The following is a 23365-nucleotide window of genomic DNA, read 5'->3' as shown; positions in this document are numbered from 1 at the left end:
GAAGTGGAGGCCACACGTTATGAGTCTGACACTCGGTTACATTTCACGTCCAGATACCCACTCTTCGATGCTTGGGGAATTCACACCCTCGATGCTTAAGATCCACGGAGATGTCTGCTGCTAGCACCCGAACGAGGGCCCCTTCCCCTGCCTGGAGACAGCAGGTTCGGCCGGTACGTGTGTGACCAGCGCGTCGTATCGCTTAGGTCTACAGCACGATGTCCTCCTCCGTCTTGGACTGTTCAGCACGTCCATGGGCGGAGCGGTCTCCCCTCCACCTCTTGACAAAGAAAGGCGCTAAGCTCGGCTCCCCCAGGTGTACCTGGGAATTGGGAGCTGCACTCGGAGGGCACGGGGTGGAGGTCACATGTGAAGGGAAGGCATTTTGCCCACACTGGCACTGCCTGCTGGCACCCGCCCCAGCGGGGTGCTCTTTCCCACCAGGTGGGTCAGCCCTCTTAATGCAGGTGCCCTTCTCCCCGCCCCCAGGGCTGTACCTGAGTGAAGTTGTCCAGGGCCTTGTGCAGGTTGGCGTGCATGCCTGTGGGCGGCTCGCTGGTGATTTTAATGGAGTTCTCCAGGATGCCCTGGGGGATGATATGGCCCTCAGGGGAGGGTGCGGGCTCGGCACTGATGAAGACCCTGAATTCTGGGTGGCTGTTCTCACTGTGCTCCTCCAGCTTCTTCTCCAGGGTACCGAGCCACTTGGCTACCAGGTGGATGTTCTGGTGGGAAGGAAGGAACCCCCCGCCCAAGGCGGGCATCTGCTTAAACGGTTATCAGGAAGGCAGCTCCAGGAGGGACCTGCCCTGAGCGTCAAAGAAGTCACATCTCAGCGTGAGTCTTGAGGTTCCCAGTAATGGGGACCCCGTGCGTCCTGCAACTGAATCCTATCCCTCAAGGTCCTAAGTCTCCAGCACAAGGATCTCAAACCTGACCAGACACTGGAATCCCCTCGAGGGCTTGTGGAAACAAAGATTCTTGGGCTCTAGCCCAGGGTGGTTGATGTAGTTCATCCAGAGCGGGGCCTGAGAACTTGCATTTCTAACAAGTTCTCAGGTGATGCTGATGCTGCGGGTCTGGGCTCCACCCTTCCAGGGTCTGAGGGGTGGTTACATTCCAGCTCCAGATCCCCGTATCTGACACCTGGGTGTTTTGAACCTTTGCTACTCAAAACTGGAGCCCATGGGCCAGCAATGGTGGCACTACCTGGGAGCTGTTTGGAAATGCAGACTCAGACTTACTGAGTTAGTGCATTTTAATAAGACCCTTCAGTGATTTGTATGCGTGTTAACATTTGAACAGCACTCATCTATACTCCTTCTAGCTGGCTTTCCTTCCTCTCTCCCCCTCCCCAAACCATTCTGCTAATTGTTGCCAAACTTATCTTCCTAAAACACACTGGGACCTTGCTGTGCCCACACAGGGAAGGCTCCTGCTCTAAGCCCAAGCTCCTCGGCTGGCCTTTGAGCCCTCCTCCTTCCCCAGGCGATTCCTATCTGTCTGTTTGTCCATCTACACTACACTTATTTCTTAGCACTACCTTGCAGAACGCATTTTCACTGCAGTGAGGATAGTCACTTTGCTTCATTGCAATATGTTTCATTATGATGGATAGATAAAAGCTCCTTGATAAATATTTGAGGAAGCCTGCTAGCAGAGCCTTAAATACACAGATCGGCACCAAGGCCAGCACTTGGGCCCCAGCAATCTGGTCTCTGAGAGCTACTTTCTCTCCAATGAAAGGAGAAATAATAATAATATTTGCCATACTTATTTCACAGGGTTGCTGCAAAGAATCAAAGGTAATGGATTTGAAAGGGCTTTGTGAACTGTGAGATGCTACACAAGAGTGAGTCGTGGTTGCTGAAATGACAATTTGTTGCATGAAAGAATTCAGGTTATAATCACTCCCTGGGAGTGGAGAGTTGGTGGGTGCCTGGAGAGCCAGGGCTCCGTGAGACTGTGAGAAACTCAGCCACTGCTTCAGGAATCCCCCCATCTGAGTGTAATCCTCGCGTGCTCTCAGAAGCCCCATCAGGAGAGATGCGGGGTCCGGGGTGGCGGTGGGTGCAGGGGAGGAAACTCTCTGCTCACTGTCTGGACGCTGGGTTCCCGAGGGCACCAGTGCCCAGAAGGGGTCTCTTTGGCAAACAAGCCTGAGAAGGTTGGGGAGGCCACACCCTCCCAGCACCAGGCTGATCCACTGGGAGGAAGCAGGGACCGTCCCCCACCCCACCTCCAGTCCCTCTTCTTTCTCCTGAGATCCCCACTATTTCTGGAGAAGGAGCCCCAGGGAATAGCAGGTCCCTCTGCAGTGAGGCTCCAAACCAGTACTGGGGTGATTAAGGATGAAGTTCTGACGGCATGAAGGGGACAGTGGAAGGTCTTGGTAATCAAAGCCAGACGGGAGGGGCGGGACTGGCTTTTCCACTGATCCTTCCCATCATTGAGTTTTTCACGGATTCACCTGACAGGCTTTGGCTGAGCATCTACTGCCTTCACGGTAGTGTGCTGGGTGTGAAGGCAAATAAGGAATGGTTCCTTCCCTAAGAAAATGCAGAGAAGACATGGCCATATAAGCAATCACTTCTGTGCAGCTGGAGGTTGGAGGGTGTTATAGGAGAGAAGCTTGCTCTGCCACGGTGCCAGCATCCATGCAGGCTGCATAAAGCAGGAATAAGAGGCCAGGCCATGCTAGCAGAGGGCGCCTTTACTTCTTGTGTTTCATGAAACTCGGCAGTAGGTGTTCCAGATCTCCAGACGCCAACATCAACTCTCAACGAAGAGACCAAGTTCTAGTTACACATGTGACGTTCTAGTCACACAGGTAATGACGAGCATGCAACGTGTGACAGAACAGAGAGGCGGAGTGGAACAGTCCCCTGGAATGCATGGAGGATTAGCAGCCTGAAAAGTCCCGACTTCCTGAGCGTGTGTCCTTCTGTGGGTGGAGTGATCTAAGCCAGAGAAAGTGGCGGGAGCAGGTGAGGGTGGGGGCGAAGGCAAATGGTTGGGGTGGGATGGGGAGGGGAGAGGAGCAGAGCACATGGGGAGAGCGGGAAGTCGGGACGAGGGCCTGGAAGGAAAGGCGGCCCAGAGATCTGTGGGGGTCCAGACAGGAATGGGGTCGATCTGGGCAGAAGGGGCGTACCTGCAAAATAACCCAGTGACCCTTCTTGGCAGCCAGGTCCAGCGCGGCCTCAGCCACCACCTCCTGCCCCTGCCCCAAAGACACGTTGTGAAAGTTCCGGTTGTTGAAAGTGTATCCGAGCTTTTTTCCTGAAAAGAGTAGAGAGTTGTCGCTATCACCTCTTAGGTTGAGCGATCTGGGTTGTTGAGGGTTCAAAGGCCACGCACAGCTCCGTGTCCTTCCTCAGCACAGGTGCCTGACCTCAGGCGCTGACCCTCTTCCTTCAGGGGTGGGGGTCCCCAATAGAAGCGCTTCTCCTCTCTCTCCTCACTTAATCCCCAAGGTGGGCAGAATGCAGCTGCTCTTCGGTGCATCTCCCACCTGAAAACCAGGTATCAGGTCACCATCATCAAAGGGTCACAAGTGTGTGGGTGTGGCCTGGTCCAGCTTACTTTGTCCCCTATATTTTCCTTGGGACTTTGTGTGCTCAACAGAGGCAGGGTTCAGGGAGTTGTGGCTCCCTGTACTTGACACCGTATTAACCTCTGCCTGTTATTCCCATCACATGGAACCTTCACTCTTGTCATTTTGCATGAATGAGGGTGAAGGGTGGCAGGAGGCAAGACGAGGGGGGCTTGGGTGTGTAGGTGTGAACGCTCTGTGTCTCACCATGGGAAACGGTGCAAGGGAGTAGCTACAGGAATGTGCGTGTCACACCTGCGTCGTGGAGCGAAGCCAGTGCTCGAGATGAGCTCTACAAGCCCAAGAAAACCTTTGCACCCAAAAATAAGCTTAATACAGGGATCAGTTCTGCCTGGACATCAGCTATTAGCCCAATTCAATAAAGTTCAGAGAAATTACACACTATTCCTTAGACCAAAGCATCATAAAAACATGTTACACTGTGAAGGAATTGCTGAGCAATTTTTCTAAGAAGGCGAGGTACACAAGAGAAAAGAGAAACTGAACAGAGAAAAAGAGGAGCTCCTGTCGTGGTTCAGGGGTTAACAAACCCGACCAGTACCCATGAGGATGTGAGTTTGGTTCCTGTTCTCACTCACTGGGTTAAGGGTCCGGTGTTGCTGTGAGCTGTGGTGTATGCCGGCAGCTTCGGTTCCAATTCCACCCCTAGCCTGGGAACCTCCGTGTGCTGCGAGTGCAGCCTTAAAAAAAAAAAAAAAAAAAGAGAGAGAGAGAGAGAGAGAGACGGAAAGAATAGTCTGTACTTACAACATTTAGTTTCAAGGGAACTAAAATGGAAGATGCAATTGGATACTTGTGCAAGAAAATGTAATGAACACTATTGGATGAACAATATTGGATGTGCTTTTTAAACACTAAAAAAAGAAAAACCTAGTGTGTCTTCTTTAACTGGGTGACACAAAACAAGATGATGACTGCTCGTACTGAGGAATAGTTATTATAGATTCAACCGAGATGAACCCAAGAAATGCCCTTATTAAACTCTATAAATCCTAGCTGGCAACAGATTGGATGTCAGCTTTGGAACCAGGAATATAAACAACTTATTCCAGAGAAAATACCAGGATAAGAGTGCTGGGATTATTTGATAGCCTCGCTGACATTTCTGCTCACAAAAGAGCCTATTTCTTTTCTTTATTCTCAAACAAAGGATATAGGGAAAGAGAAGCTTAAATAAAGATTAGTTTGAGTACATTGGGCTACGGCTTCGGTGCCCTCAGCCCCACTGCCTCTAAGGCATCTCTCCTTTCTGTTCGTCCTTCCCTGCACCACTGTGTCCCCGGGGACCCTGCCCCACAGTAAACCTCCTCGGACATCATGGCAGCTGTGTGACCTTGAACTCCAGTCTCTTTGAGGATATTCTAACTTCCGTGGCCCTCTTCCTAGTGCCCCATACCCCTGGGGCTGGGAGGAAGGGGAACGGTGACCTGCTGGCCCTTCCTTCTCCACGCCTGTATAAACAAACACCTTTCTCCTTTAAAGCCTGTGCCATTGGCTAGAGTGCCTACTAGTTTTTATGTTTTCTGCCTTCTACCAGCTTCCCAGTGAGAGTCATTGTCGGGAAGGGCTCTGGAACTTGGTGTAGAATCTTCCGTATCTTCTGCTTCGTCTTTTTCTCGATGGGCTTCGATGTTACTCTAGACGACTCAGCCGACCCCCAGCCGACCTCCAGCCTCCCGCTTCCTCATCGTCGAGGAACGTCGTTCCTGTTACTCACTCCCTGTGGCCGCACTCGCCGTTGTCCTCACTGGGAACTAGCCCGAGTCTGACACGGTCCTTTCATGATGACTCTCCACGGCCCTTCCTGCAGCGCTCACGCCTCACAAGTCATTCTGCCTCTGCAATGTCCAGTCCACTGGAGCCTCTATTTTTTTCTGATTTTTTTTTCCATTTTGTTATTACTCAAATGAATTTATCACATCTGTAGTTGTATAATGATCATAACAATCTGATTTCACAGGATTTCCATCCCATAGCCTAAGCACATTCCCCCACCCCCCAAACTGTCTCCTCTGGAGACCTAAAGTTTTTCATTGTCTGTGAGTCAGTATCTGTTCTGCAAAGAAGTTCCGTCTGTCCTTTTTTCAGATTCCACATGTCAGTGAAAGCATTTGATGTTGGTGTTTCATTGTGTGGCTGACTTCACTTAGCATGATAATTTCTGGGTCCATCCAGGTTGCTAAAAATGCTGGTATTTCGTTCTTTTTGATGGCAGAGTAATATTCCATTGTGTATATGGACCACATCTTCTGGATCCACTCCTCTGTCAATGGACATTTAGGTGGTTTCCAAGTTTTGGCTACTGTAAACAGTGCTGCAATGAACGTCGGAGTACATGTGTCTTTGCGAGTCGTGGTTTTTTCTGGATAGATGCCCAGGAGTGGGATTGCTGGGTCAAATGGTAGTTCTATGTTTAGTTTTCTGAGGCATCTCCATACTGCTTTCCACAGTGGTTGCACCAATTTACAATCCCACCAACAGTGTACTAGGGTTCCTTTTTCTCCACACCCTCTCCAGCACTGATGGTTTGTAGACTTTTGGATGATGGCCATTCTGGCTGGTTTAAGGTGGTACCTCATCGTGGTTTTGATTTGCATTTCTCTAATAATGAGTGACGCTGAACATCTTTTCATGTGTTTCTCGGCCATCTGTATGTCTTTTTTGGAGAACTGTCTGTTTAGATCTTCCGCCCATTTTTTGTATTTTTTTCTGATCTTGATCTTTATTTCCCTCCTATTTTAATACAGGCCGAACAATCCCTAATTTGAGCCACGATTTTATAAAATCCTTCCCTCTGTTGTCCATTCTACATCTGTATCACCCAATGTTCGTAAAACCTCAATCCTGGACAAATCTGAGCATTAACACAAGAGAAAAAGACTGCTTGGTGAATCGGGGCCAGCGCAGGGCAATGACTCTCAGTCTCGTGAGCATCTAGGCCGTCTTTCCGTGCATCCAGAAGCTGCCTACACTGCCCGTTCCCCTTCTCCTTCCCAACTTCCTAGCGGGCCAAACCTTCTTATTCTCAGCAGCTTGCTTCACTCTCTACTGCTCCCCCCCGCCCGAGAAAACCCCTTCTCGTGACTGCCGTTCTTCTGCATCTAGGCACAACTCCAGGAAAAACCAAAAGCTGTCTAAGAAAAATCATCATCTAAATATGAATCAAACTGAAATTTATTTTATTTTTTATTTTTGCTTTTTCAGGGCTGTACCCATGGCATATGGAGGTTCCCAAGCTAGGGGCTGAATTGGAACTGTAGTTGCCAGCCTGCACCACAGCCACAGCAACGCAGGATCCGAGCCGCGTCTGCGGCCTGCACCACAGCTCATAGCAATGCCTGATCCTTAACCCACGGAGCGAGGCCAGGGATCAGACTTTCGTCCTCATGGACCCCAGTCACGTTCGTTTCCAGCCTACCACGACGGGAACTCCCAATCAGAAATGTAAAAGACTTTGAGTCTCCGTGCTGATAACATTCTTCTCTGAGAGATCCCAAGAGATTGCTGGGTCCATAAGGAAGGAAATGTAATCCTAGGACATTCACTCGCCTCTTCAGTGAATAACTGGAGTGGATTTCATTCAATTATGACATACATGGTATGCGTTGGTTTTCAAATAGTATAATTAACCCATAGGCTAAATCTGAGTAAAATTAATTATGGTAACAGAATAGAATAAATATATGTTTATCCTTGACCATGTAAATAAAAGCATAGCTGAAATTCCCTAAGATTTATGGGAAAAAAATTAAGTTTTACTAATAGTATTTAAAGTCACATAGCCAACAGAGGAACTAAACATTTTAATATAGATACCAAAATTGGGAGGTATTTGCCAACAAATTAGATAATTTAGATGAAAGGGACAAATTCCTAAGAAAAAACACATTACTGAAACTGACTCAGGAGAAATAGAAAATCTGAATAGAGCTATAACAAGTGAAGTGATTGAATTAGTAATTTTAAAACCTCCCATTAAGTAAAGCTCAGGCCCAAGTGGCTTCACCACTGAATTCTACCAAACATCCATGAAGAATTAATACAAACATTTCACAAAATCTTCCCCCAAAAAACTGAAGAGGAAGGAACACTTCCCAACTCACTCTGATGTATAGATTACTAGTTTTATCCTGATACTCAAACCGGATAAAAACATTATAAGGAAAGAAAACAACAGGTCAACATCCCTTATGAATACAGATGTAAAAATCCTTGACAAAAGTATTACCAAATTGAATCAAGTAATTCGTAAAAAGGATTGAACACCAGGACCGAGTGGGATCCCAAGAACGCAAGATAGGTTTAACTTCTAAAAGCCAATTGATTAATTAATATAGTATATGAACAGAATAAAGGACAAATGATACTATCATATCAAGGGATGCAGAAAAAGCATTTGCCAAAATCCAACACCATTTCATGACTAAAGAAAAAAGTCAACAAACCAGGAAGAGAAGGCAACTTCCTCAGTCTGTAAAAGGCATCCACAAAAATCCTACAGCTAACATCATATTTAATGGTAAAGATGGAATGATTTCCCCCTAAGATCAGGAATAAGACAAGGATATCTAAACCTGGCATTTCTATTTAACACTGTACTAGAAGTTTTTGCCGGGGCAGTTAGGTTTAAAAAAAAAAGAAATAAAAAGGCATCTAGATTGGAAAGGAAGAAGTAATACTATCTCTATTCGTAGGACATAACCTTGCATCTAGAAAATCCTAAGAAATTCCCTAAAAAAAATTATTATAACTAGTAAACAAGTTTAGCAAGGTTTCAGGATAGATGATTAATATATAATACAAAAATCACTAACAATGAACATTCCAAAAGTGAAATTAAAGAAATAATTCCAGGGAGTTCCCATTGTGGCGCAGCAGAAACGAATCTGACTAGCATCCATGAGGATGCAGGTTCCATCCCTGGCCTCACTCAGTGGGCTAAGGATCTGGTGTTGTCACCAGCTGTGGTGTAGGTTGCAGATGTAGCTTGGTTCCCGCATTGCTGTGGCTATGACTGTGGTCGGCAGCTGCAGTTCCAATTCAACCTGTAACCTGGGAACTTTCATATGCCTCCGGTGCGGCCCTAAAAAGTTAAAAAAAAAAAAAAAAGTTCCACTTACAACAGCATCAAAAAAGAATAAAATACTTCAAAATAAATTTAAAGAAATGCAAGACATGTACACCAAAACTACAAAATATTGTTAGAAGAAATTAAAGAGGAACTAAACAAATGGAAAGACACTCTATGTTGATGGTGCAGAAGACTTAATATCGTTAAGACAACAATACTCCCTAGATTGATCTACATATTCAATGTGATTTCTATTGAAATCTCAGCCAGCTTTTTTTTTTTTTTTTGTCTTTTTGCTATTTCTTTGGGCTGCTCCCGTGGCATATGGACGTTCCCAGGCTAGGGGTCGAATCGGAGCTGTAGCCACCGGCCTACGCCAGAGCCACAGCAACACAGGATCCGAGCCGCGTCTGCAACCTACACCACAGCTCACGGCAACGCCGGATCCTTGACCCACTGAGCAAGGGCAGGGACCGAACCCGCAACCTCATGGTTCCTAGTCAGATTCGTTAACCACTGCGCCACGACGGGAACTCCAAGACCTGGCTCTATAAAAACCAGCTGAGTATCTAACTTTGCAACAGGCTGTAGTTTTACTAGTCTGATGGTTCTGATCAGTCATTTATTTGCTCATTACTTCATTTGACACGTTTACTTACTGAGTGCTGCTCAGATGAAAAGCACAGAGCTAGGAACTGGGGGTGCTGTGGTGAGAAGGACATCTCGTCTCAGGGAGCTCTCCCTCCTATATGAGGACATGGTGGTCACTAGATAATTACATGTGTTGTGCAGATAGGAGGGTGCCCTACGAGCACATGGGAGGGAAACCTAGCATTTCAGAAGTCAAGGAGGACTTCCTGGAGGTGGTGACAATGAAACTGGTATCTGAAGGATGAGTAGAAGGGCATGCCAGAGGGGAAACAGAACACTTGGGAGAATGGAATGGCTTCTACGTAGCGTGAAAAAGAGGAGAGTAGGGACATGGAAACGGCATTTTGAGTTCCCAAAGATGTCCACGTCCTCATTCCTGAATCCCTAAATATATGTGACTTTATATGCAAAGGGAGCTCTACAGATGTGATTAAATCAAAGACCCCAAGATGGGGAGATTACCCTCGATGATCCAAGTGGGCCTGATAAGATCATAGGGGTCCTTATGAGCAAAAGAGGGAGAGAGCAAGTCCCATTTATGATTTTTGACCTCCAGAACTGTAAAGTAATAATTAGCGTTATTTTAAGTTTCTAACTTTGTGACACTTTGTTGCAGCAGCAAGAGGAAACTAATAATGGAAAGTAGGCTAGAGAAACATGGAGAGACTGGAGGACAGAGCTCCCTGTAAGCTCAGACCCTGTTAAGGACTTTGGCGTTTATTCCGAGGACAATAGGAGCCCACAAAAGGACTGCCCTTGTACTTCAGAATAATTGCCCCAACTACAGTAAGGGGAAGGGGGGGGCAAAGGTCTCCCCATGAACCTGCTACGGTGGATTCTACTTTAGAGCCCAGAGCCGTCCTTTTGATGGTGATGGTCCCCTGGTGTTGTTTCCGCAATGACCCTGATTTCTCTATGGCCGGTGAGCAAACACCAAGCAGTGCAACCTAACCTTGAATCAGGAAAAGAGAAACGGACAGATGCAGACTGACAGATGCAGACTGACAGAGCCTGGGTCTCCAAGGAGAGGTTTTCTCACCTTGATTTTCCACGTCCTTCAGAGGGTCCACCCCTGGAGACAGGATGAAGAACATGGGAGTGGCTGGTCCTGATTCTTCAAATGAGGCTGCGAAGTCCAGGGCTCTTCCCACCACATATTTGCTTCCTAACTTCTCCTCAATAAAATCTCTGCCAGAAAAAAAGGCACATGTATGTCTGTCAGTCACAGGATAGTAACACTTGAGGAACAGAGGTCTGTAGAATTGGAAAGGCATGTTCAAGGTCACGGGCTTGGTGGTTACAGAGCTAGGACCAACACCAAACCCACTTAAGAAGCCAACACTCACAACCTGTGCTGCTGGTTGTGCACCTGCTCACCTGGATCAGGGCTCCTTCCGAATCCCCACCCATCCAGGCCACCGCTGACTCCTCCGGGAGCCAGGATGCCTGGTACTCCACCACCCATCAGAAGACTGCCAGGACCAATGCCTCCTGAAAGCCTGCAGGCAGCTAAATGCTCCCTACTTCACACCCTGGGACCCTCCCTCCCTACCCATGATTTAAGGCCCTCCAGCCTCCGATTCCCTCACGTTCTATCAGTCTCTGTGTGTCCTTTCACCTTGCTCCACTTACTGGAGTACCTTTTCCTGTGTCCCACGTCAGGCTAAGCAAGACCTTGCAGCTGCAACCACTCAGTGACCATTCAGTCCAACTCCTGGCCTAAACACTCCCCCAGGGACACTATTCCCTGTGGCTTTCTCAGTTGGGCTCATCCTCAGGATTGGGAGCTGGGCTCATGGGCCTGCTCCTGGACAACTGCTTCTTTTAAACCCTTTCTTCCCTCCTCGTGTGGCTATGCGGAGGCTCACTTGCCCCAGCTGTGTCACCCCTACCCCTGCTCCTGTGGTCACTCTACTTGTTCACTGATCACTTGGACCATGGACTGTCTCCCCACTAGCCCGAGAGACACCAGCATCCATGGGGATAATCCTCTAGATTCTTTTTTTTTTCCATCACACCACAGCAGGAACCCGAGCTGCTGCAGTGACAACGAACGCCGAAGCTCTAGATTCTTAACAGTCTTCCATTCTTCACTTCAGCCACCTGATTCCATGGCTGCACTGGCATCCTTGCCATTTCTTGGGAACCTTTTCTATGTCTGAAACCATAAATGGAAACATCCCATTCTCCAACCAAAACCTTTTTTTGTTGTTGTTGTTGTTGTTGTTGTTGCTATTTCTTGGGCCACTCCCGCGGCATATGGAGGTTCCCAGGCTAGGGTTGAATCGGAGCTGTAGCCACCGGCCTACGCCAGAGCCACAGCAACGCGGGATCCGAGCCGCGTCTGCAACCTACACCCCAGCTCACGGCGACGCCGGGTCGTTAACCCACTGAGCAAGGGCAGGGACCGAACCCCGCAACCTCATGGTTCCTAGTCGGATTCGTTAACCACTGCGCCACGACGGGAACTCCCAAAACCTTTTATCCTTACAGTTCTCTTAGTAATTTACCCTTACTTTACTCATTCTTTGTCTTTGTCTTTTTTTTTTTTTTTTTTTCTCTTTTAGGGCTACTCCAGAGGCATACAGAAGTTCCCAGGCTAGGTGTCAAATTGGATCTGTAGCTGCCAACCTATGCCACAGAAACACCAGATCCAAGCCGGTCTGCGACCTATGCCACAGAAATGCCGGATCCTTAACCCACTGCACAAGGCCAGGGATTGAATCTATGCCTCAGCAGTGAGCCGAGATGCTGCACAGACAATGCTGGATCCTTGACCTGCTGCACCATAGTGGGAACGACCTTTGGTTTTTTTTTTTTTTAAATAATTTTCTTGAGGTACAATTGACATACCATAAAATTTACCCATTTTTTAATTATACAATAATTTTTAATAAATTTACTGAATTGTATACTCTTCATCATAATCCAGTTTTAGAACATTTTAATCCTACCACAAAGATTTCTCATGCCTATTCAGAGAATTCCCATTCCTATAGTCCAGCCCCAGGCAACTGCTAATCTGCTGTCTCTACAGCTTGCCTGGCCTGTGACTTCTAATTGCTCTTTTGTCAGTACCTCACACATCACTTGCCTAACTCTTTTTTTTTTAATAATTTTTTTTTATTTTCCCACTGTACAGCAAGGGGGTCAGGTTATCCTTACATGTATACATTACAATTACATTTTTTCCCCCACCCTTTCTTCTGTTGCAACATGAGTATCTAGACAAAGTTCTCAATGCTATTCAGCAGGATCTCCTTGTAAATCTATTCTAAGTTGTGTCTACTTGCCTAACTCTTATTCCAAGAGAGAAACTTGGAATGACACATGCTCTGGATCAACTTAACTCTGAGTCAACACTGGGGCTACTGGATGCTGCTGCTGCTGTAGCAGATCCTCCTGTGGTGAAGACTGGTGCTGCTGCAAATGCAGGGTCTTAACTAGGGGGGTCCTTGATGCCACTTGGAGTTCTTTGAGTTTCCCTGTTCAGCCTTCTTCCATTTTCCACAGACCCTATTTCAAACCTTCTGCACTCAAATCTCCGACCCTGCCACCTCCCTTTTCACAGAAATTCAACGGTGATCTTGATTCTTGCTTGTCGGAGGAAGTAGAAGTCATTAGACAAGACCCTTCCCAACTGTCTGCCATGCTTCTACCATGCTAACGACACCCCCACCTCTATCTTCTCTGGGATGAAAAGGCTGTTCTTCCTGCCAAGGGTGATGGTTCCATCTGTTCTCCGGATCCCACCATCTCCTGCCACATCAGATGTGCTCGGCACCCCTCTCAAGGCTGATATTAATGAGCACCTCTTTCCAAATAGTCCACTTAGATATTTAAAAAATACATGGTCGGAGTTCCCGTCATGGCGCAGCGGAAAGGAATCTGATTTGGGAACCGTGAGGTTGTGGGTTTGATGCCTGGCCTCGTTCAGTGGGTTAAGGATCTGGTGTTGCCATGAGCTATGGTGTAGGTCGAAGATGTGGCCAGGATATGGTGTGGCTGTGGCTGGCAGCTACAGCTCCGATTAGACCCCTAGCCTGGGAACCTCCATATGCTATGAGTGTGGCCCTAAAAAGACAAAAAACAAAAAACCAAAAACCATGGTGAACACAGAGCAGTGGGCCTCATGGGATTGCGGATGTTGGGTACCAAGGCTCCCCCCGACTATAACCGTGGGGCCTTTGTGCTCAGCCCTGCTAGTCCCACCCTGGCCTGCCCAGGCGTCCTCGATATCCCAGCCCTACCGCATGGCGTAGGCCATCCGGTCAGGCCGCAGGGCTCTCATCATGCAGAGGCGCTGCAGGGCTGTCTTGTTCTTCCACTCCTGGGGGAACTTCTCCTTCTCAGGGCATTCGGATTCCACAAACTTTTTCCAGCTCTTGGCAGATCCCTCAATGTCCCGATCCAGATTGTTGAATTCGTCCATTGATGAAAGCGCCTGAAAAATTTCACAGAGTCTTGCTCTGAAATGCAGTTTCTCTAGAAAGCGGTCATGTGCATTGTGTTGGGGTCGGGGATGGCATTCTGGACATAATCCTGTCTTACTTATACTCATTTGGAGACTTGAATCTCCCCCCAGGTAAACTCAAGGAAGAGGAAGGATTTTGATCAGCTCACCCTCAGCAAACTGCCCTAGTAATATGCGAGGTTTAGCAAATACAGCATTTGGGAAATAGTCTGCAGTAGAGACGGAGCAGCACTGGCCTGGAGGGGGTCACATGGGAAGAGGGACAAGAGGGGATGCAGTGAGTTTTCTGGTCTCGGATCCCAGGCACGTGAAGTCTCTGACACCTCCCTTTCATAGCTATGCTCCCTCTGCTGTCAACACCTGTCAATTCCTCTCCTAAAATGTCTCTATGGTCATTGACTGTGTTAATACCACCTCTGAAATTTCCCGGTATCACCGGCTTCCATGAGGATTCAGTCCAAATGCATCACGTGTGAATCAAATCTCTTCATTAAGACTCCCCTCCAACCCGCCCAGCTAAGCAGGCAGCCTACGTCCTTCCTCTGGCCACGCCCATCTGCCCTCAACCCTGGAGACGTGTCAGATGCCTTCCCAGCTCAGTGCCTTGTTCACACTGCTTTCACGACGGGGGACAGTCCTGTTCTCTTCTCTGCCAAAGTCCACTCCTTTCTTTTCTTGGGCTGGTCGTTAGCATTTGTTAAGGTTCTACACCTCGTTAAAGTCCAGCCCCAAATCAGCCACCCCTTCACGTTCATCCTCTCTGACCTAGAACACACAAGCCCTTCCACCCTTCTAGGGTGGACCACTTAGAACTACTCACAGAGTTGGGATATTGAATAAGAAGATTGACTCACTTTTTGGATGTGTGACTGCTGATGGCTTTTAAGCCTTATCCTCGCTCCTCCACTTCTGCCTCACGCTGGGGAAGCTGATAGGGAAGCCTGGCTACTCCCTCCTTTGATGCTGAAAGGAAGCTGTATCCTGTAAGCCTCTGCCCCACTCCCCAACTACCATACAACCCCAAGGGACCCCCTTCCTTGGCTCTCTCTGGCCATTGATGGTCTCCTTGAGAGCTCCCCTGCTCTGCCCAGAAAGGCTCACTCTGTGAGTCATAAACCCACTCATACCTTCCAGGTATGTGTGAGGCATCACCAGTCTGGACGTCAGAACCATATTTTGGATGGGGGCCATCCTGCTTCTTCCGAGCACCCACAGAAACATCACTCAGCTACTCACTTCCCTGCAGACTTCCCATGATTTCCTCTGCTCGTGTGTGTCTCTCCAAAGAGACCAAAATGTATCCTGTGTCTAAAGCACTTACTGCAATGATGGGAATTCTAGGGACCATACATTCCTGTTACGTGAAATCAATCATTCATTAGATATTTACTGGACGCCTACTGTATGCCAGGAACTTGGTAAAACAAGGCCAAAGAAAAAAATACACGTGGCTTCAAGGAGCTTACAGTCTAGGTTAAAGAGCAAGAGATGAGGGAGGCCTTGGCAGACAGGGAGAGGTAGAGAGGCCCTCATGGGGAAGGGTCCATGGCGCCCAAGTCTGGAGTATGGGGTGAGGGGCAGGATGCGACTGCAGTGGAGGAGCCTATAGGCGACAGGACAAGGTCAGGTTGGAGAAGGACACGCACACTGACCTGGGCTCGCCCAGGCTTCTTTCCCGTGTGGGCAAACACACGTCCTGTCTTCAGGACATGGGCTTTCACGACCTCAACTGGGCTCTGCGACCTCAACTTCACCCTGACCACACAGAGCAGGAGCTCACCTGCCACCTGTGCTGAGGAGTGGCGTGGGGGAGGGGAAGAGACACCAGGAGACAAAAGTTCGGGTCCTAGTGCCAACTCTGAGCAGCCTCTTCCGACTTGGAGCCTGATTTAAACCTTCGTGGGCTTTGATTTTTCTGATTTGGAAGATGAGGCCAAAAGGGTCTCATACGGTGTCTGCGGGGTTACTACTCTCATGCAGCTACAAGCGCTCTGGAGATTCGAAAGCGCCTGCCTGGGCTCCGAGGGCTCCTAGTTACTGAACTGCAGTGGCTGGTGTGCAGGTCTGTTACTCTCACAAGACTGTGAGTTCCCTGCGGGCAAGAACTTTCCGAGCCGTCTCTGTGTGCCTTGGGCCTCGCAGGCTGCCTGGCACTTAGGAAGCGCTCCATCAATAAAGTCTGACATCTGGGCAGCCAGCAGGAGGGCCCTTGACGGGCTCAGGAAAGCTGCAGCTGCGGTAATTATTTCTCTCTGTGCCGAGGAGCGAACTTTCATCTTCTTCCAGGCAGTCACTTCACCCCGCTTCCCAGCTTGCATCACCATTAACCCTCCTGCAGCCCCATTACCCCCTCTGGTGTCACCACAAAGTTGGGGAAATTACACCGTGATCAGGGCTCCCAGCTGCCATGGCTGGGCCTGAAGCGCCCTTTCTTGGAGCTCTGGGCTGAACACAATTGCAACATTTAATCTTCCAAATGAGGGAAAGGGATTTCTGGCCTTCTAATAAGCTAAATGGAAATGACTAATTAACCTAATTACATTGGACTGTGTAGCAAAGTACAACTGTGCTAAATTGGCAGCTGGAGAGGTAGTGAGGGGCCTTTTCAAAGGATGGCAACGCCGGGTACCACAGATGAGATTTGCTAATGAAGAAGAGAACATGCCCCATTGCCTGAAAGTTCAGCGTGTGATGAGACCTTAAACATCCTTACAGACGAGGCTAATAACGGCAGTATTTTATCACAAAGATTTCATTCATCACCTGCTTGTTAGTTCTTCTGGGGGAAACGAGGCAATCCAGTCATCCTCATCAGAAAGGATGTTTAACACATTTTTTGTTTCATTGGGTCCTATTCAATGATGCTTCTTTTGTTTCTTTAGGCTAAAATCCAACTGAACACTTAAAAAGATCGTGTGTCAAAGCTGCCAGCGACCACACACTGCCTGGTGTTTCACCTGCTCACATCCTGTACTGCACTGGAATTTGACGGGGTTGGACTTTGCTGCTCCACGTAACAAAACTCAGAGAGAGAGAGAGAGGGGGAGAGAGAGGGAGAGAGAAAGTGTTGCTCATTTGTAAAAGCTTCTAAACAGCCAGATGAGTTTAGCCCGCAAAACAAAACAAAAAAGCAAAGTGAAGCAAAGCGGAGCAAACCAAACAATCCATTTTGTGAAAAGAGGAACAGAACCAAATGGCACAGCGGCTTTTGAGTTGAGCTACGTAAAATGAAAGCAGAAAAGACTGCTATGGAATCACTTATTCTTTGTGACTTTGGCTGCCGAGGGTTTTGCGGGAGAACACAGAGAAAGGCCGCTGGACTTGGCCCAGGTGTGGTGCTCACAGGTCCTCAAATCTTCCTTCTCTGGACAAATTCCGTCACGCACAACCCAGATCAACCACAGCACATACATACCTTATAGCTGAGTAATTAATCATGATAATCGTGATAAGGTGAGTCAGGTCCCTCAGAAAGACAGGCTGAAGGTATGCGAATGTGACCTTACTTGGAAATAGATGTGATCCAGTTCAGAGGCAATCGGGAGGGTGGGTCCTAATCCTATGTGACTGATGCTCTTACGAGAAAAGACAGGACGACACAGAGGGAAGATGGACAGGTAAAGACCGTGGGAGTGGAGGCAGAGATTGGAGTGGTCTGGGCACAAGCCAAGCAATGCCTGCGGCTACCAGACACTGGAAGAGGCAAGAAAGGACCCTCTCCCTGAGGCTTTGGAGGGAGCAAGACCTTCCGACACCTTAATTTCAGACTTCTAGCCTCCAGAACTCTGGGGGAATCACGTCTGTCTTCTTAAGCCACCCAGCTTGTGGCTCTTCGCTATGGCAGTCCTCGGAGCCAGGTACAGCAGCCATAACCGTAACCATTACCATCTTCCGTTCATTGAACGTTTATGTGTCTGACATGTCCCTGTGAGGGAGGTACTCTGAGGACCACACTGCGGATAAAGAAGCAAAGGCTCAGAGGAGTAAGATAAGATGTGAGAGGCCACATTCGCTCAAACTCGAACTTGAACCTAGGACTGCTGATTCCAGAGTCTGATGATCCGTCTCCATCGTTGCTCAGTTCTGTAGGTGGCTCATTCAGAACTGCTTTGCAAAACTTGTTTTCCCCAAGGGCATCAGACTCTGATTATTCTCAAGCTCTGGGGCTGTACTTCCAACAAGGTAGCCCCTGGCCACCTGTGAGTACTGGGCGAATGTTATGTGGCCAGTGGGACTGAAGAATAGGATTATTTCTATTGAATTTTATTTATATATTTAAAAATCTAACAATTTATTCTTTTTTGCATAGTTGATTTTTTCTTATGTTTGTTTTTTAACAAATTTTAACTTATTTCTTATTTTTTTGTTAATTTTATTTATTTCTAAACTTAAACTTAGAAACTGGAGAACTTTTTATCACTTTTTTTTTTTTCCTTTTTGGCTGCCTGGAGACATACGGAGTTCCCACGTCAGGGATCAGATCTGAGGCACGGGTGCAACCTACGCTGCGGCTTCAGCAATGGCCAGATCCCTTAACCCACTGCGCCAGGCCAAGGCCTGAACCTGCATCCTGCAGCTGCAGAGACGCTGATGATCCTGTTGTGCCCCAGCGGGAACTTAAACGTAGAAACTGCAGAACTTTTGTATGAAACAACTTGGGTGTATGAGTCAACGGTTACAACTCTAAATTTTGTAAAATATAATTCAAATCAAGCATTTCTAGTGAAGATTTAGCATCTGACTTTTTTTTTTTGTCTTTTTGCCATTTCTTGGGCCGCTCCCCCAGCATATGGCGGTTCCCAGGCTAGGGGTCTAATTGGAACTGTAGATGCCAGCCTGCACCAGAGCCACAGCAACGCGGGATCCGAGCCGTGTCTGCGACCTACACCTCAGCTCACGGCAACGCCGGATCCTTGACCCACTGAGCAAGGGCAGGGATCGAACCTGCGACCTCGTGGTTCCCAGTCAGATTCGTTAACCACTGCACCACGATGGGAACTCAGATTTAGCATCTGAATCAAGATGTATTGTAAGTGCAAAAAAAAATAACACACCGGAATTCAGACCTAGGAGAAAAATATAAAATATCTCGTGAATAATTTTTATAAAAATTACTTATTAGAATGATAAATTTTGGCCGTACCGTGTTAAAGAAAATACATTATTAAAATTACTTTCAGGAGTTCCCGTCGTGGCGCAGTGGTTAACAAATCCGACTAGGAACCATGAGGTCGTAGGTTCAATCCCTGCCCTTGCTCAGTGGGTTAACGATCCGGCGTTGCCGTGAGCTGTGGTGTAGGTTGGAGACACGGCTCGGATCCCGCGTTGCTGTGGCTCTGGCGTAGGCCTGTGGCTACAGCTCTGATTCGACCCCTAGCCTGGGAACCTCCATATGCTGCGGGAGCGGCCCAAAGAAATAGCAAAAAGACAAAAAAATAAAATAAAATAAATAAATACATAAATAAAATTACTTTCATTGATTTCATTTTTTTTCATTTTGCATTTTTAATGTGGCTACTAGAAAAACTGAAGTGACACACTTGATGTGCATTCTATTTCTTTTGGACAGTGCTTACTCTAGATTGAGTCCATTCATTCATATCTTATCTAATACAGCCTAGAAAAGCTGATGGTTTTCCACACAGATGCTCTGCACCGATTATAATTATTTTTAGGCATTTTGTAACTTTATGACTTTGGTTGCTGTTGTGAATGGAGTTCCCCCTTGTTTCTTTCCCAATATATATTGTTCCCCTTCTCATTTGCCACATTGGGTTCAGAATGACAAATGAAGTTAATATATAAAAATCAGGAGTTTCCATTGTGGCTCAGTGATAAAAAAAAAAAACTGATTAGTAACCATGAAGATGTGGGTTCGATCCCTGGCCTTCCTCAGTGGGTTAAGGATCTGATGTTGTGAGCTGTGGTGTGGGTCACAGACTCAGCTTGTATCTGACATTGTTCTGGCTGTGAAATAGGCTGGCAGCTGCAGCTCTGATTTGGCCTCTAGCCTGGGAACTTCCATGTCCTGCAGGTGCAGCCCTAAAAAGCAAAAACAAAACAAAACAAAAAAGCAAAAAACAAAAAATCAAATCACATCTTTATTATTTAGATCAGGGATCAGCAAACTTTGGCTTGCAGGGACAATCTGGCCCACCATCTGTGTTTATAAATAAAGTTTTATTGGAACTCAGCTATTTCCACTTGCTTGCCTATTATGTGTGACTTTAGCAGAGTTGAGTAGTTGTGACAGAGTGTGCCCCTTAAGTCCTAAATATTTGCTATGTGGCCCTGTGCAGAAAAAGCTTGGTGACCTGATTTCGATGTAGACTTAGGGATGATTAAAAGAATAGCTGTAGGAATTCCAGTCGTGGTTCAGCAGAAACGAATCTGACAAGGATCTATGAGGATGCAGGTTGGACCCCTGGCCTTGCTCAGTGCGTTAAAGATCCGGCGTTGCTGTGAGCTGTGGTGTAGGTCTCAGACATGGATTGGATCTGGCAATGCTGTGGCTGTGGTGTAGGCCAGTGGCTACAGCTTTGATTCGACCCCTAGGCTGAGAACCTCCATATGCTGTGGATGTGGCCCTGAAAAGACAAAAAAAAAAAAAAAAGAATAGCTGTAGACTGAAAAAAAAAAGTTAAAAAACCATTTTGGGCAATGGCAGCATGAGCGAACTTAGCCTTGAATTTCCCAAGATGACTCCTTTGAAGAGGACAGCATGCACATAGATGATTAAGTGTTGGGCTTTTGTTACAAAGTAAATCAACTTGGATGGATCTCAGGGGGGTTACGCTGAATGAGCAAGCCCGTCCCCAAAGATTACACACTGTATAAGTCCATTTGAATAACATCCTTGAAATGACAAAATTATACAAATAGAGAAGAGATTAGTGGTTGCCAGGCATTAGGATTTGGGGAAGGAGGAAGCTGTTTCTATGATGGGGCGACATACACAGCAGGTGGGATTTTCTGGATCTTGACTGTGGTGGTGATTGCATGAATCTTCGCATGTGATAAAACTACACCACGCACACAGATACGTGAAAAACCGGTGAAATAAGAGAGGACTGTGCCAATGTCAGCTTCCGGGAGATAACGCTGTGGTACAGGAAAGCCAGATGTGACCACTGGGGGAAACGGGGCACAAAGGATACCTCTGTTATTTCTTATACTTGCATATGAGTCATTATCTCAAGCGTTCAGTAAAACGTGTAAAGAGACAGCCAATCACATTAGACTTCAGCCTCTGATCCTCACGCTACCAAACTTACAGGAAAGGCAGCAAACATCGAAGGTCACAAACAGGGTTGATTTTGTGCGGTTGCTGGTCCTTACCCCCCACTCCGGGCGGGGCGGGGCAGCTGCCCCCGGGGGGGCGCTCTGGATGCTCTGAGGCTGGTGTTCACTGAATCCACACTTGCCGCTCCACCCACGAGTCGGGGCCTGTGAATGCGGCCACGGCCCTGGCCAGAGAAGCTCACCGTTTGTCATCTTCTCAATGTCCAGAGAATCCCAACAAAACTAAGCCGAGTAAGTCCACGGAAAGGAAACGGGCTTTGCCATCAGACGGAACAGAACTTGATCCCCAGATGTGCTACTTATACGATGAATGATCTCCGTTTTCTTACATGTTAGACGGGAACAGATAATACCTACTGCCCAGGTGAACGTGAGAACCAGAAAAGGCAATGCATTTCTAAAGTGCTCAATAATGTGAGCCATTATTAACCTGGAGACTCCCAGGCTGGAAGGCGGCCTCTGCTTTGAGGCTGTCAGGACTCATGTGGAGGCAGGTGCTGGGCAGAGGCCGGCATTTGTCCAGCTTATGGATGTGCTAGTGTGGCCTCTCCCTGCCAGCTGGGGCCTCACAGAGGAGCCCATGTTGGGCCCTGAGCGCAGCAGGTGGAAGGCAGCTCAGTGGACTCAGAAACGCTCAAGGCTTTTTCTGACCCCTGACATCCTGGAGGCAGAGTCTGTACCCGAGCCCATGCCTGCTCCTCTGCAAAGCCCCCCCCAGGAGGCCCAGGAAGGGGTGCAGCCAAGGGACGCACCGCTGTTTAACACAGCTCCTGGTGAGCCCCTGAAGAGGGACTGCTGCTTCCTGGGCTCACAGGTCAGGAAAACACGTTGTGGGGGGAGAAGGGGACTTCTTCCCCAGTGGATGGTACTGACCTTGATGCCACCCCAGGCCTGATGGGACAGGAACTCCACGGGACTGGTGGCGCCTGTCTGCCATGGCGATCGGAGCAGGAAGTCCACCTCTGCCGCGCTGACGTCCTGGTTCACGAGGAGAATCTGCAGCACGGAAGGAGGGCACTGTTTCCTTACCTGGGGGCGGGCGCGGGGCCTGGAGACCCTCGCAGCTGTCCCTCAGTGTAACTGCTGCTACTCCTAAGGCTAGAGCTTGCCATCGGTTTGGCTGTTGAAAGAGGATGCAGCGGGAGAAAGTGTACATCCGTGTGGATCACCTCTGGGAGCGTCTGTCTTCACCCCAAACGTCAGCGTGACTTAAGTGCAGGCAGTGAATGACTCTGTCTTGGTAACAAGGACTCTGTGAATCAATCACAAATGCCAGGAACTACATCCCTGCAGGCCGATGGAGAAGACGGCACATGCAAACGACATCATTTGAAGAGAGGGTCAAAGTAACAGATGGATAAATGCAAAACAGAGGGGCACATGTGAATCAGGAACACGGATGGGGATCCAGAATGGAGGAGTGGCCAGCAAGCAGGGGTGGGGGATTAAACTTTCCATGTGTGAGGTGTTTGTTTGCTTTTGCTTTTTTTTTTTTTTTTTTTTTTTTTTGCTTTTTAGGGCTGCATCTGCAGCATATGGAAGTTCCCAGGCTACGGGTCCAATAGGAACTATAGCTGCCAGCCTACACCACAGCCACAGCGATGCTAGATCCGACCTATACCACAGCTCACAGTAATGCCTGATCGCTGACCCAGTGAGCGAGGCCAGGGATCAAACCCGCATCCTCATGGATACTAGTCAGATTTGTTTCTGCTGACCCACAACAGGAGCTCCATGTAAGTTTGTTTTTTTTTTAATTGAAGTATAGTTTATTTATAATGTTGTATTAATTTCTGCTGTATAGCAAAGTGATTCAGTTATACATAAATGTACCTTCCTTATTTTTGTTTTAAGGGCCACACCCATGGCATATGGAGTTTCCCAGGCTAGGGGTCCAGTTGGAGCTACAGCTGCCGGCCTACACCACAGCCACAGCAATGTCAGATCTGAGCCGTGTCTGTGACCCACACCACAGCCCATGGCAATGCTAGATCCCTAACCCACTGAGCAAGGCCAGGGATCGAAGCTGCAATCTCATGGTTCCTAGTCGGATTCTTTTCTGTGTGCCACTGAAGGAACTTCCACTTTCTTTTTAAATATTCTTTTCTATTATAGTTTATCACAGAATATTGGTTAGAGTTCCCTGTGCTGTACAGTAGGACCTCATTGCTTATCCATTCTGTAATAGTTTGCATCTATTAACCCCAAACGCCCCGTCCATCCCACCCCCTCCCCCCTCCACCCCGGCAAC

At 47.8% G+C, this 23365-nt stretch overlaps 1 protein-coding gene across 4 annotated transcripts in view; it reads right to left on the bottom strand.

Annotated features, from left to right (window-relative positions):
* Positions 1–23365, bottom strand: part of DNAH9 (dynein axonemal heavy chain 9) — a 317109-nt gene that overhangs the window by 42927 nt on the left and 250817 nt on the right. For all 4 annotated transcript variants that reach the window (XM_047757317.1, XM_047757315.1, XM_047757318.1 and 1 more), the window contains 5 exons: positions 21988–22110; positions 13589–13782; positions 10378–10526; positions 3155–3282; positions 498–725 (listed from right to left, as the gene is read on the bottom strand). In XM_047757317.1, the coding sequence (XP_047613273.1) occupies positions 498–725; positions 3155–3282; positions 10378–10526; positions 13589–13782; positions 21988–22110 (822 nt within the window). The remainder of the gene's footprint in view (positions 1–497; positions 726–3154; positions 3283–10377; positions 10527–13588; positions 13783–21987; positions 22111–23365) is intronic.

The sequence above is a fragment of the Phacochoerus africanus genome, chromosome 14 (assembly GCF_016906955.1).
Source record: "Phacochoerus africanus isolate WHEZ1 chromosome 14, ROS_Pafr_v1, whole genome shotgun sequence".
NCBI classification, from domain to species: Eukaryota; Metazoa; Chordata; class Mammalia; order Artiodactyla; family Suidae; genus Phacochoerus; species Phacochoerus africanus.
Note: the sequence above shows the minus strand (reverse complement) of the source record. Positions and strands in the feature narration are given on the sequence as shown.